The following is a 15,487-nucleotide window of genomic DNA, read 5'->3' on the forward strand; positions in this document are numbered from 1 at the left end:
GCCTCGGCCTCCCAAAGTGCTAGGATTACAGGCTTGAGCCACCGCGCCCGGCTTGCCTACAGTTCTTTAGAAAAATATCTACTGGGCAAAACAAAGCACATTGACAACATTGATGCTATTGGACAGATTATGTCCCATTTGTATGAAATGAAAAATGGTGCATCACTGAGATGGCATTCTTAATTCCCAATTCTTAATTCCTAATTTCTCCCAAATTGTCCTTTGGGGCAATTTAGAAATGCCCCAAACCAGATGTCATCTCTCCAAGAGACATGCCTGTAGCAGTTTGATAAATCAAGTTTTGTTAAAGGTGCTGCTGTATACTCATTAGCTGTGATTGTTTTAACTGTGCTGTCATGTGTGACAAGAATAGCTGATCATGTGTTCCTGCTTACATAGACATTGAGGTCCATGCCAACATGCTTCTAATCAGACATGCCCATCTCACCACTTTTCACAGTCTTTAAAGCTATGCAAACAATTTTCTACAACTTACCAGAGTTTCTGCTTATAAGCCACCACCTAAATGTAGAGCTGCTTGGACAATGTTTTTTTTAAAATTTAAATATGGTCTACACTGCTAATTGGTGGCAGTAACGATGTGGAAGCCATTCTGTCCTAAAATCATAGATCCGTCCCCAAGAAGTCCTTGTGCCATTTTCTGGAAAAGCAAATAACAAATGTTTTGGGGGCTTTAGACATCTTTCACATGCACAGCACAACCCAATTCTCCATAATCCAGGAGAATCTATTGTATTAATATTGCACATGTGGAATACATACCATATGTTTAGATTAAAGCTAGCTAATAGTTCTTATACCTGAAATTCTTGGTAGTGGTGATGGAAGGGTGGAATGGGGATCATCAGCTTCCTGATTGCTATGCCTATTGATCCTTGCTTATGTGGACAGTGTGTGTGTTTTGTAATTTTGGTTTGTGAGCTATTCTTCAGGGGCTTTTTCCATGGTGATCCAGGCTGAGGTGTGTGTTCCTCTACAGAGGTTTTTCACGTGCTTTTGTTGGGGTCCTCAGGGTTATCACTGGCCTAGGCCACTTTTTATTTTAACTTCTCCTTCGATGGGTAGACCACACAATAGTGGTTCAACCTGAGCCTCCAGCCTGCAGGAGGTGGGCTGCGATGATCTGTTCTTGAGGAGGACATTTCTACCCTCTCCCCTGACGCCACTGAGGCAGAGGCAGACAAGTTTCTTAGTAGTCTCCTTTTGTAGGTAGGAAAATTTTTCCCTGTTACACTCATTTACTGAGCGATCATCCTTTGAGAGTTCCAGGTTTATGTGGGAGTCTCAGTTCCCATCTCCCCATCCCGACTTCATGAAGGCCCTAGGCTTCTTCTCCTGAACCATGTGGATGTTATGATCTGAACACCATGATACTGACCGCCGTCCCTCCCCTCAGGACATCCAGCGCCAGTTCAGAGACTTGTTCTGCTTTTCACATCCCTCTGTGTATTTGACCATGGAAAATTCCTTACTTTCTTGAGAGCTCAGCTATGCATTTAGAAGGATATTTGTTATATTTTACTCAGAATTTCTACGTTTTTACACTTGATCTTTGCCAAAAGGCTGAGAAGTGATAGAATTTCTACGTTTTTAATAACAAAAGATTTTTTTTCCCAAGATACTTCCTCTGCCAAGAACACATCGTCACCATCCTCTGACAGAATTAAAATGTCTACTGGTGGGTGGAAGATGCTGTCTACATTCAAAGAGGAGTACGGAGAAGGGGCCTCTGGCCTTTAGAAACTTTTAGATTTTTTTTTCTCTTAACTCACTCATAAGCTCCGAGAATTATTCTTTCAGTCATTCACTCAATTATCCTTACAATCATAGATCATTCAATAAAACTTAGTTCCTACTATCTAGGCTTTATTTTCTGCAAATACATATTGTGTACAGCATCTGCTATGTGCCACACAGGTGCTCGTGCCCAGCAAGATCATACTAGACCCCTGTCTTCATGGAGGACACAAATATTAATCAGATAATCACATCAATAAGTATAAAATTGCAAATGTACTAAGTGCCATAAAGTAGATGTGTGTGGTGCTGTGAGATATGTAACAGGGACTTTGCCCAGTTCGGGCTGGAAAGTGCTCATTTGAAGAAGTGAATTTGGAAACAAGAGTGGCTCTCACTAAGTTAAAAGAGGACTGATAATTATTCCAGATAATGGAGCAGTATGTTCAAAGGCCCTGGGGTGAGGATGAATGAAAAAAGATGTATGGTGACATGGAAGAAGAATAGAAAAATATGGTTTCAGAAAAGGCTGAGAGGAGCTAGGCAGAAATCACCAAAGACCTTGTAGTTTGTGTTAAGGAGTTTAGTATTTATCCCAAGAGCCGTCTAAAGAGCTTTAAATGCCAGAACAACACATCCTAATTTTCTTTCTAAGATCCTAAAAGATCTTTCTGACTTCAGTGAGGAAACAAATTTGGGGAGGCAAGAGTGAGAGTAGAGACCAGTTGGGAGGCTGTTACAGTAGACAGAGTTGCGGGTAGCTCATCCCCCATTTTGACTGTGTAGTTGGGAAGACATGGGACAGATCTGAGATTTATGTAGCAGATAAAATTATTAGGAAACAGCAGAAAGATAGGACAGGAATAATTCCAAAGTTTCAGGCTTACATAACTGGAGAGAGGATAGTATTTCTTTACTGAGATAGGGAACACTAGAAGAAGACAAAGTTTGGTGTAAAGGTCATGGATTTTTTAAATCAAGTTTGAGGCGTGTTTGAAACATATATATAACAGGAAAATAGAAAGAGACAATTGGATATTGTGTATATGGATCTGGAACTCAGAAGAGATCTGGAGATAGAAATATATGACTAATCTGCTTGTAGGTAATCATTTAAGTGGTAGGCCTAGATGAGATTTCCTATGGAGAGATAGGCTGTCCCCTGGATGTAGGAACACAAAGGTTATTGATATGACTTTAGATGGGAGCTGATTTGTTGCTGAAATGGGATGAAAAACTTGGAGTAGGATGTAAGAGAATAGGAAGTGAGGAAACGAAATCAGTGAGTATAGACAACTCTTTCAAGAAGTTTGCCACTGAAGTTATATAAGGCTTTAATGGATGTTTAAAGGAAATTTGATTTCATTGTGATTGGAAGGCAGAATCTTTTAAAACAGGATGTCAGTGGAAAAATATTAAAATGGTTTATTGATAACGAAAAGGTAACCAAGATAGAGACATCAGCCAGCACAGAGAAGACTCAAAGGCACTGAACCAAGATTGAATTGTGATCATAGCTAACATTTATTGCAGTCTCAACTGCTGTGCTAGGTGCCATTACAAATGTTTAACATGTATTATAAGTCTGAATCCCACAAAACCTCTCTGAGGTAGGTATGATTACTGTCTCTTGAGGAACGTGGGAAACCAGAGAGACAACCCAACTTGCCAGGGTGGGAGAACAGTGATTTGAGAGCAGGCAGTCAGGTTGTGGAATCCATGGGGTTTTTAAAAATTTCCTTTTTAACTGACAAATAATAATTGTAGATATTATTTTCTTATGGAGTACAATGTGATGCTTTGATATATGTTTATGTCATGGAATGATCAAACCAAACTAACAAATCTATCACCTCACATATTAACTATTTGCATGTATGTGTGTGGTGAAAATCTACTCTTGTAATATTTTTTAAGTACACATTCTTAGCAGTCATGCTATACTGTTTCTCAGTATAGAGCTGCAAAGTAAAGTATTTGAATCATCCATGAGCCAAGATACGGGCTCGTCCATCTACAGATATTGAAAATGTTATTGATCGTGCAGTTACTTTGAGGCAAAGTATAAATTAATGCCTACTCAAATACTTGGTTAAAATTCCTTCGTGATTGTGTGTAAAGGGTGGCAGTAAAAAAAGAAAAAGAAAAAGAAAAAAAAATGCTTCTTGGCTTTGTATTATAGAGCAAGACAGACATAAATGGAAGTGTCAGGAGAGCAGCTTTAGCTTTAATCAGTGGCCTTTAAGAAATATGTGTGCATTGTTCATTTAATTGCACCTGTGACTGCATGGGGGCCTCACTGCTGAGAGTGTAATAGGTGAGCAGAATTCACAGCCGTCTGAAGCACTCACACCTCTCTGCGAAGAAGTGTCATCTGTGAGTTTCATTAACCAGTGTCCTAAAATATATGACCTTTTCCGGGTCCCTGGGGAGTGGCTTTAACTGCAACCCATGTGTGTTTCTTTTCCTCCTAAGGCTTTAACAACACGGAGAGAACGTGTGATAAAGAGTTCATCATACGGAGAACGGCTACCAATCGAGTGCTGAATGTCCTCCGTCACTGGGTCTCAAAGCATGCACAGGTAAGTCAGGGCCCTCGTTGATTACTGTCAGGAATTTTTAAAAATCACCTTTTTAAGTCGTGACACATGTAAGACACCTCCCGATTCTTTGGAGTTGAGTTTAAACCTTGACACTGGAACTTAGGAAGGGAAGAAATAGGCTAGGCATACAGATGAAAGCAGACACACGTGTCTTGCCAACATCCACTGTTTCAGATCTGCAAATGACATGACACGGTGAAACGGGGCTCCCCTGTCCCTGCCTCTTCTGAGGAAACAGCCCTTGCCCATGGGCACCTGAGCCATAGAAAGGCCACTGTACTGTACCACCTACCCTGGGAGCACCTTTCACAGGGTCTTCTCTCTAAGTGGAGCTATGCTTGAGAAGCTGCCAGCTGTAGGCACCCCTGCCCCCCACCCAACTAGAGGCAAGCACCACAGTGCCCCAGAGGCAGACAGCAGGTGTCCCCTGGAGGTCAATAACACTCTGGGATCCGGTCAGGGAGTGCATTCTGGAGATATTTTGCCTCATGCCCTTTGATGTATTGGTTCCCAATGCTGTTTTTAAATTGCGTTACACTGACAGGACACCCAATTGTGATCTGTTTATGCGTTTTCAGTGCAAGTTTGTAGAATTTATTTGCCTTTTGCAAAACAAATCAGGCGCCACTGTGTTCCCCTGGTGTGATGCACACATAGTGCTTTTCTTACCCACTGCCACATGCCAGGCAGTCCCTCCTGTACACGCACCTGCCTAGCACCCTGCGAGGAGCGTTTGAGAGAGAGAATGGGGCCCTGCATGGCTCAGAGCAGAGCACGTGAAGCATATATTAAAAGAAATATAATTAAATTGTCAGTCCACTAATGAGGCTCATGTGTTATAACAGAAAAAGAGAAGGTATTCCCAGGTCTTTATTATTAGGTTGGTGCAAAAGTAATTGCAGTTTTTGCCTATATATTCTCAGAGGCCGTCGCGTGTCTGCTGTGTCGTCGTTGGTAATGACAGTCTATTCAATAGGGTCATCATGCGGGCAGGCTCCTGAAATCCCTGTGGTAAGAGAATTTACTAATTAGGAAAAGTAGAATTTAAGCCTCACCACAAGTAAGCCCATAAAAATTCTTAAATATTAATTAAAATAAAGATAGCATACTAAAGAATGTAAAAATTCCATCTTACATACATCTTAAATAAATAAAAAAAGTTTTTTAATCCTATACGAGTCAAATTCCAAGAACCATCTTAGCTCATGAGAAATGTCTAGTCTCTTCCCTGTAGTCTCAGTGAGCTACTGGTAAATCCATTTTGCCTCACTGCAGATAAAACACTATCACGAATTTTAGCATTTACAACTTTTCCACTGTCTGATGGTCCATCTTATTCTTCTCTGATTTTTTTACTCAAGAAGCTGGACATTTAATTCCTGGGGCCCACAGTGGCTTCTAAGATGCAAAGCAGCTTCCACAGACAAGGCCGAGCTGGTCCTCTCACCTGGCCTCAGCTCCGCTCCTCCCTTCCAAATCTTCTCCCCAAAGCCCTCCAGCCTTGCTTCCCTATCCACCTGACTTCCCTTTTCTCAATCCCCAGGGCCCTCTTTTTCTAATTATCTCAAATAGTAATCCCTCCCAATTCACATAAAATTTTTACAGTTGCTACAAAAATACCCCAAAGCGAATGACAGTATGCCGAGTGTTTTTTATTTTTGGTAAAGAAAATTCCTAGATGGGAGAGATTCATGTACGGAAGCCCTCGTTTACAATAAAGAGTTATACAGTAAAGTTCGCCACCTGATTTGGCAGCTGAATTGTTTAGGCATTTCAGATGCTTTGCGACCTGAGTGACTGCAGCTGTGCTTCTACATGAGCCAGCACGTCCACTCCAGTTCCAGTTAGAAGGATCCTAGCTCCTCAGACTCTCCCTCCAGCAGAGGCATAGGTGAGTGATATAAACAGCTCAAGGATCCAGTCTTCTCTTCCGACCTTACCATTGTGTAAAATACAGACCCTGGCTATTTCATTCACTCATGTGCCCAAGGAAGTCTTCCCACGAAGTCTTTCCTTACCTCCCCTGTGTGTGTGAGTGGGCCTCAGGGACTGTGGTTGGTTATCCATGTCCTGGTGTAACCTTGTCATGTGCATCTCCTGTCACCTTCCTCATCCTCTGTATGAGCACATGACCACGGGTAGGACATTTCTGTGAAATGTCCACTTATTGGGAATTGCTTCAGGGCATTTTTTTTCTTTTTTGCTGGCTTGAGTGTCCAGGTTCCCTTTCTTCCTTTTACTGACTCACTTATGGCTGCCTGGTCATCATTTGTCCTCCGCAATGGGCAGTCTGAGCAAGTCAAGGCAGGCCCTTGGTGATGGATTGGTAAATGGTTCAGACAGAGCGGCTCTCAGTTCGTGGTCCTGGGGCCTCATTGTGTGCCTCTTCTCACCACCTGTGGGCCTAGCCCGAGCCATTTCATTCAGAACACGTGAAGGTGGCCCTGGCTTTATGGAGCCTAAGCAAGCTGACTGTTATGGTGCTTAAAGAAAGAGTAGGGCCGGAAGCAGTGGCTCACGCCTGTAATGCCAGCACTTTGGGAGGCCGAGGGGGACAGATCACCTGAGGTCAGGAGTTTAAGAGCAGCCTGGTGAACATGGGAAAACCCCGTTTCTACTAAAAATATAAAAAGTAGCTGAACATGGTGGCGGGCACCTGTAATCTAGCTACTCAGGAGGCTGAGGCAGGAGAATTGCTTAAACTCGGGAGATGGAGGTTGCAGTGAGCCAAGACCACGCCATCACACTGCAGCCTGGGCAACAAGAGCAAAACTCTGTCCCCCCACGCCCCCTCAAAAAGAGCAACAGCCTATCTTGGTATCTTTATCCAAGTTTATCTGTAGGCCTTTACTCTCCCAAGGCAGCATCTAACTATAGTTGGGACTGCTGGTCTGAAAACCTACGCTATAATCCGACTGTCAACGCACCCTCACCCTTATTGTCTTTGGTTTTCACATCATAAAGTGAAGGGCTTGGATAAGATGATTTTTAATTATCTGATTCACTTTTTACTAGTTGAGTCCATTTCAGGAAGAATATATCAGTATCGTGGCAACCTGATTATGTTGAATCAGTAGCTTTTAAAAAATGAGTAGGAAGTTGAACTCATCTCAAAACTACAGCCAAGCATGGTAACAATTACATTTTTTCTCACACGGTAAACTACCCAGGGAGGCCACTTCGATTTCTAGAAGCAGAAGTATGGGGGTAGGGGTTGGTTCTCCAGAGAAGTAAGAGTGCCCCAGGATACCACCTCCTAATTCTACCCCCATGTGGTGCTAGGAGAGCATTTCTTCTAGAGCCTTCTAGTTTTTTCTTTAGTTAATATTTTGGGAGGCTTCTGATGCCCCCTTTTTAAAGGGTTCTAAAAATCTTCATATGTGAATACTTTCTGGCCTATTGCTCCTCATTTTGTTACACATTCTCAGTCATTTGTTGCCTTTCAGTTGAAAGTGAAGCCACAGGCCCAAGCTGGGTTTCTGCCATGTGCCTTGTCTATAGATCCGCAGAGGGAGCGGCAGCCCAGAGCCAGGGGACCAGTGTTCTTTCTCCAGCTCTGCCACTGTAGCTCCTATGGGGCCCCAAGCTGGTCTCTCGGCCTCTTTGGGTGTTAGCTTCCTCTTCTGAAAATGAGAACAACTGTCTCTGCTTTACCTCTCCCAAGGATGTGATGAAGTTAAAGGCGATGTTGAATTAAGCATAAAGCATGCTATTGATGTGTGCGATGAAATTCCTTTCAGCTGCGCACAGGAGAGATGCACTGTTCTTCGCCCTACAACCAGCCTGTAAGCTCCTTGCTTGTCTCATTCATCCTTGGATCTCCTTTCACATAGTTCTGCAATGCTGACCACATGGCAGATGCCCAGTTAGCACTTGTGAAATTGAGCTTCTATTTTAATGTTTCCATTGTTCATTCTTTCCTGGAGGTCGTTTTCTAGCCTTTAACGTTTCCAAAGTCAGCCCAGACAGAGATTAGAACCACTAATCGATCAGAAATCCCGGCTGTGTGTTTAGACAGTCTAAGTAAAGGAAATGTTTTCATTAGATGTCTACACACTTCTTGAGCATCTCCTGCTGGGAGGCCTTTCATATCATTTACACAATTCCCAGGTCCCTGCAGGTGTCAGACCTGTAGTGCTATTAACCAAATGCTCCCATGATTGCTTTTGTCCTTTGTGCACAGACAGATGAATGGGGGCTGGCTACAGACATTTCAGATCTATGCACAAGTCTCTGTCGAGGGCCTTTCATGGATAATCTATAGCAATTTTGGTTTTCCTCAATTATCTTATTGACCAACCAGTTCTGAAGAGATGTTCTGTCTAGTTATTCGAGGACATTCACAGACCATGAGTGACACTGGTAAAAGAGCTGCAGCTGTGTCTGCAGGTTACCACTGGCTCCATTAGGCTCTGAGTACCGTTTGAGTGACAAGTGGCTGAGAATAAAACAGTCACATATTTTCTTAATTGTAGGCTTAGGGGAATGTTTTTAGAACATGAGATCAGACAAAAATGACTTACCTACATAAAAATCTCCTCCCCAAAGGAGTTTGCAGAGGAATACTGCTACTCCCTTTTCTGTTTTCTCACCTCCTTGATTCATTCACTAATAAGAATTGGGCACCAGAATGTTCCAGACATTGGGGTAGGTGTGGGAGTAAATAAGATCTACGCAGGCTTTGACCTCAAGGGGCTTCCAGCCACTGGGAAAAGCCACTGGGAAAAGGCCCACTAATAGTCACTGGACTTAACAAAATTACATGTGTGGCCAGCTATTAAATCAAATTCTTCTGATTGTTTCTGACTTTCAGGCAGAGGACCAAAGGCACAGGGGCAGGTAAAATAGGTAGCAACAGCCTGCGTGACCTTAATTGAGTGGCTAGGTCACCTACACAAGACCAGCTAGGAGCTCGTGAAATCAATCCTGCTAGCAGTTGTGATCACCCACCTGTGGGAATTGAGGCAGAAGAGGTCAAGGAGAGAGTGATTTCCAGAGAGAGTTGTCTGTAAGTTCCCACCACCATGGGGAAAGCAGGTAGATGCTTCCTTTCACTTCGAGCCACATGAGAAATGCTTCAAGGAACCCAACCAGCTAGCCTCTCCCCTCAAAGGTGCTTGCTGGGCAAAATGAAGAGTGGTGGATGTGCTAGGAGTGAGATGCATTCATATGTGTTTCAGTGAACCAGGTGGATCCATGGGGAGTCCGATCTGGACGGCCTCGAATCCTACCCAAGAGGACTGCCTGGAGGGCTGATGCGTAGACAGAGGCTGCGTGAGGCGGACCACTGGCAGCCCAGGGCCTGGGGCAGTTGAAAGGGACTCACAGAAGGACAGACATTGCCAGAGTCCGGGGAGCTGGCCCTAAGTCTCCCACAGAGAGGTCTCCAAAATCTCACCAAAGTGCCCCACACGGAAAAAGCTGGCCACTTCCCACCTGCCATATCGAGAGAGATCCAGGGCCGGGCTCCCCCTACACTATCACACCAAACTATTGCTTTTCCCTGGACCTGAGCTGTGGGATCAGAAGCAGTAGCCAGCTAGTGGGGAGGCGGTGGAGAGAGCAGAAAGGGCCTCCTGTGCAGGCCACCGGGCTGGAAGCAGCCCACGCCAGGGCCAGAGGGAGGCTGAACTGAGGTTTTGAATATACTGGACTGGACATTTTGACTGTTGAAATGAGACTATTCTTGTAACTAAAAAGTACTGGAAGACATTGGTGCCTGCCCAGAACTCCATGCAGGTGGGGAAGGACAGACTGCCGACTGCTTTGCTGGGACTGGCACGAAGCAGGGATGCTGTTTGATGCTTCCATCGTTACTTACGGTGCAGGGAGTCTAGGGTGCCTTGGGAGAGCAGTTTCACAGAATCGATCAAAATAGCTCAGCTGTTATATTTCTAACTTGCTTCAGTCCTCTTACATTCGTTTTATGGTGAAGAAAGAGATACATATTTAGCTAATAGTGAATAACTTGAGTTTACATTTCAATTGATATGCTTTTTGGCTTTTTTATTGAAATATCACATATCTCATTTAAAGGGCACTAAACTTCAGTCTGTAGCTCAGTGTCTTTCAGCCTGTGTATGCACCCATATAACTGCCACCCGCCTCAAGGTCTGGGACTTTTCCAGCACCTGAGGGGATTCCCCCAAATCTCTGCCCATCTTCCTGAGTGTTACCTGTGTACTGTTAGTTTTAGTATTGTTCCTTTTGACATTATGAGCTTTTAATATATTCAGGATAAAATCTTTCATCTGTCCAATGATATTCATTTCTCAATTTCTTCTTTTACATTTAACATTGCTTATATTTTACATATATACACCCTTTTCCCATTATAAGAGGGTTTTGTATATACTTTATCCTATACACACACACACACACAGAATCCTTATCACTCTTTTGTTAAAATATATATTCCCTAATACTTTTATAACACAATTAACAAATAAATACAGGCTGGGGTAGAAGACAGGAGTTAGCGGATCTCACAGCCCCATTCTAGTCACTCATGGCAGCTGAGGTGAGAGTTTTTACATCTCCAAAAATCACAGTCGGAGTTAAATTCAGTCCCAGTGTGCCTTTGTAGCACAGCTCTCAGAGCTGGAGGAACTTGGAATCCGTCTGGAGCTGTGACAGGAGGCTGATCTTGATCAAAGCACCTGCTCTGGCATTTATTGGCTGTGTCTGAGCAAACTATGTAGCTCCTCCAGACCTCCATTTCTTCGTCTGTAAAAATGGGGATTGATCCCACTTTTTCCTTTGTGTGATGGTGAGGATTATGTGAGTTAAAACATACAGAGTAGCCATTACAGATGGAGGTTCAAAGCACTGCGGATCCTGCTCTTGATAATCTTGTAAAGGCAGCGTCTGGTCCAAACCCAGACCTTCAAGCAGGCCAAATGCTGATACCCATATTTGACCAGTGAACCACTTCAGTCTCAAAGGGGTTCAGTCAGCATTGCCCAGTTAAACTTGCCGTGATGGTGGAAACGTTCTATATCACGGTGTCCAGGACAGTAGCCTCTGGCCATGTGCAGCTAATTGCTCACGTGGAATACAGCTAATGTGGCTAAAAAGCTGGTTTTGATGTTACCGAATTGAATTAAATGTAGTCACATGTGACTAATGGTTACAGTATAAACAGCACAGATCTAGACCATTCAAAAGTACCATACAGGAACAAACTCAGCTGTCAGCATCCCTTCCAGTCTCCTGCAGCGCCTCGTTTCTGTGAAACAGGAACCCCACTGGGGGCCCCCACAATGGCTCCAGCAATAAGCCTGCTGAAGGGAGCACATCTATATTAGGTTTATGGAGAGAAAAGCAAAACCTTTATGTAACCTCAGAGTGGGTGTTATCTCAGAGAAGACAATGGCTTTTTCCCAGGGAGAAAACCAACCAGTGAGCATCCGTCTGCCCCACAGAGTTTAGGTTTTGGGGCTGCGGTCCCAGGTCTAAGGTAAAATGGGGACATGCCCTCTGACTCGTTAAGGTGGAAAAGTGGGTGCCGATGTAATGGCCTCTACTTAGTATGTTCAAGGTCTCAGGGATCAGATTTTCCCGAAATGTGAGTGTACATAGTTTGTCTCTTTTGTTTCTTATTTTGACAGATGGCAGGGACCCCTTCTACATTTTTGTGTTTATTTTTTGGCATTGCCTAGTGAAACACACAATTCTGTGTTGATCAGAGCCCTGAGTTCAGGTTTGTTCATTGCTCCAAATCTGAAATGGAGGTTGGGCCAGGACAAACAGCACAGAATTTTTAGTGTGGGCGGGAGAACAAGAAGCGAAAGAAACAAGCAGCTGCTGAGCAGGCAGCTGCTGTCACCTCTCCTGACAGCTCCTGGCCTGCTTCCAGCCCTGCCCCTCCTCGCCCATTCGGGCTCGTGCCGGCGGCCACAGGGTACTTTTCAATCACACTCCTTGCCCAGTCTCTGCCCTTAAAGTGCGGATCTTCTCTTCCATTGGCGAGGCAATCTCGGCATACCGGGCCTGACCTTTGAGCTCTTTGTAGGAGAAAGTGACCTCTTTGCTGTGAGTGCAGCTTCTTGTCCCCACTTCCTGAAGATGCTCAAGACTTTGCCCCTTTCCCTAAGTCTTCACCATGGCCAGATGAGACATCTGGTGGAGAAGTGTGTCACAAGGACTCTGATCAAGGAGGAGGAACCATTGAATTGCATGGAAATAACCTGGGAGCAGCCTGAAGTTTGGTATCGGTTTAGTTAGGATACGGGGCACATGGTCTTTTGTGGGTGACTTGAGAGCCTGATTCTTAGAATGAAGATAGGTAGTTTCCTCTGTGAGGACGGATTCTGAATGACAGAAACCCAATTTTAAAAAAATAACATACTATATCACTTACTTTATATTAGACACTGTCTTGTTTTCAAATATTAAGTCACTTACTGTGACCTGACTCATTTGAGGAAGAGGAGGTTGATACTGCTATTACCTCTGTTTTACACGTGGGGAAATGGAAGCTCAGAGAGACCCAGTCATTTCCCTGAGGTTCCACCGATAGCAAATGGTGTCAGTAGTCCCTGCTGTGTGGCTGCACAGTTTTTGCCGGGTACCCCGAATCTCGCAGCCTCTCCATCTTGCTGGCCAACTCTTGAGATGCAGACTGCTCAAAATGTGAAATGTAAAAACCCGCTTCTGACTCAGGACAGTGAGACTAGCATATGTCAACACTGCCAAGGCTTTCTCTATTTCTCAGTCTTTCCTTAGGAAAGTTACTTTTGACCATGAGTCTATTTTGTATTGCTCCAACAAAGGATTTGTACTTGCTAAAGGCTGGTGCAGGGAGGAGCGCTGTACCCCTGCTGACAACCACTGCAGCACCTCCCAGGCTGAGATGGTGGCAACAGACACCCCTGCCAGCCTCCCCAGGCCACCTGCCAGCAGGAGGCAGAGTCAGAGCTGCCCGCGGTGAAGCGCCAGGAACACTCCACTGTTCCTGAGGCCTCAAGACCCCAGACATCCCACCTTGACAGATGGGTGAGATGCTGCCCACTGCTCAGGGCACAGAGTGCCATGAAGCTCCTGGGCCTGTCCCCAGCCAGTGGGAGCTGATGGGGATACCAGGAAGAAGAAGAAGAAATTTAGTCTCAATGTGAGATGCTAGCAGCTATGAAATGTTTTTAAATGACTAATGAGTTGTCTACTGCTTCGACCTTGCAAATGGTGTTTTATGTTAAAGAGATGGGGTCTTGTTCTGTCACCCAGGCTGGAGTGCAGTGGTACGATCTTAGCTCACCAGCCTTGGCCTACCCCTTGCCTCAAGCGATCTTTCCACCTCCACCTCCCAAAGTGCTGGGATTACAGGCATGAGCCACTGTGCCCAGCCACAGATGGTTTTACACAATCACCAAGTCAGAGGATAATTGATGGCTTATATCCTTTTTATGTCAGTCCCACCCTTTTATTATTTATCAGCACCCATTCACTTCTAGCTGTCCACATGCCATCAGCCTCTGCGTATCTCAGCTAAGAGATCCCAAACATCCACCAGGCACACACCAGTGTTTGTTCACAAACAGATTTCCCATGACGGCAGCCGAAATGAAATAGAGAATGCTTCATTTAATTGCAATAGGCCAGCAACTTCGGTTCCTTTTGGCTCCTTCTGATTTCCTGGACACGTAGACTGACCCTTAGCATCACGGCAGTGCTGGATCCTGCCATGTTCTTTTACTAACGATTGCCCTCTCCTTCTTCCCTCAGAACAGATGCCTTAGGCATCACATTTTGCTTTAGTTCTTCAGAGATTCCTGTGTCAAAAAGGTCTCAGATGAGGGAGACATCTGGAAACTTGCACACTAGTTTGGATTCCATTGTGTGCTGGCTAGTTTCCTCATTTGTAAAATTGGCAAATTGATCTGTGTGGAATTACAATGCATAAATGAACTATTTGTTATATTTCTCTGGAAATATGAAATATAAGAAACTATTATCTAAGAAGTATGGATTTTCTTTTCTTTTCTTTTTAATTGCAGAGACAGATTCTTATTCTCTAACTCCTTCTCTCTGGTCCAGACAAACCACCACCAAGTAAGAAAATCCTAGGTCCTTGAACTACTTACCAAAGTTTGTTCTCATCTTTTATATGTCCCTATTGTTATCCTTTAAACTCTCCTTACAGTGAGACATTTACAACAGGATTTATTAAGTTAGCATGAGCTAGATTTAAGCTTTTAAGAAGCATGTCTTCAATGGCACTTATTTTCAGTTTTCATTAGCTGTTGAAACAGAAGCGTTTGTCCTATTGAACTAGTGGGATTCTTTAGCCTTTTGTGGATGAATTTCGTTGATGGAATTTTATGTACGTCGATAGCTTCTTTCCTCTGTTGTAAGAGTTTTCTGATGCAAGTGCCATGGGGAGCCCTTATTTTTCCTAATTTTCCTCCCTACTCTTGTAATTACTCTTGGACCTTAGAAGCATTTCTGGAGACTGTGGCATGCAACCAAGCCCTCAGGATGGGGAACAATGACCCTGACATCACATGGTCTTTGTTTGATCCAGCCAGACCTGGGCCAGTGCCCTCCATCACTTTAGAGATGCCTCAGGATGCCAAGAGCTGACTTAACACTTATGTAACAACCGGTTCATCAGGCCCCACAGTTCTGCCTTGTCTGTTGCATTTCTCTTTGTGTTCCTCTCCTCTCCACTCTGCTTTCAGATGCCCCTAACTTCTGGCTCCCAATCTCTTTGCATAAAGTCTCTCGTTGGGTGAATGTCAAAGATGCTACTTCTTCCACATTTCTGTAACTCTGAGTGCATCTTTTCCACACTCCTATAACCGAGTGCATCTTCTCCACAATCCTGTAGCTCTGAGCACATCTTCTCCACGCTCCTGTAACTCTGAGCGCATCTTCTCCACAATTGTGTAAATCTGAGCGCATCTTCTCCACAATCCTGTAACTCTGAGCGCATCTTCTCCACGCTCCTGTAACTCTGAGCATATCTTCTCCACGCTCCTGTAACTCTGAGCATATCTTCTCCACGCTTCTGTAACTCTGAGCGCATCCTGAGCGCGTCTCCTCGCCGCTCCTGTAACTCTGAGCGCGTCTCCTCCCCGCTCCTCCAACTCTGAGCGCGTCTCCTCCCCGCTCCTCCAACTCTGAGC

At 44.3% G+C, this 15,487-nt stretch overlaps 1 protein-coding gene across 3 annotated transcripts in view; it reads left to right on the forward strand.

The window, feature by feature from the left end:
- RASGRF2 (Ras protein specific guanine nucleotide releasing factor 2) overlaps positions 1–15,487 on the forward strand; it is a 255,275-nt gene that overhangs the window by 213,423 nt on the left and 26,365 nt on the right. For all 3 annotated transcript variants that reach the window (XM_037731121.1, XM_017507586.2, XM_037731126.1), the window contains one exon: positions 4,234–4,340. In XM_037731121.1, coding sequence (XP_037587049.1) covers positions 4,234–4,340 — 107 coding nt within the window. The remainder of the gene's footprint in view (positions 1–4,233; positions 4,341–15,487) is intronic.

This window comes from Cebus imitator, unplaced genomic scaffold, assembly GCF_001604975.1.
Source record: "Cebus imitator isolate Cc_AM_T3 unplaced genomic scaffold, Cebus_imitator-1.0 Scaffold16, whole genome shotgun sequence".
NCBI classification, from domain to species: domain Eukaryota; kingdom Metazoa; phylum Chordata; class Mammalia; order Primates; family Cebidae; genus Cebus; species Cebus imitator.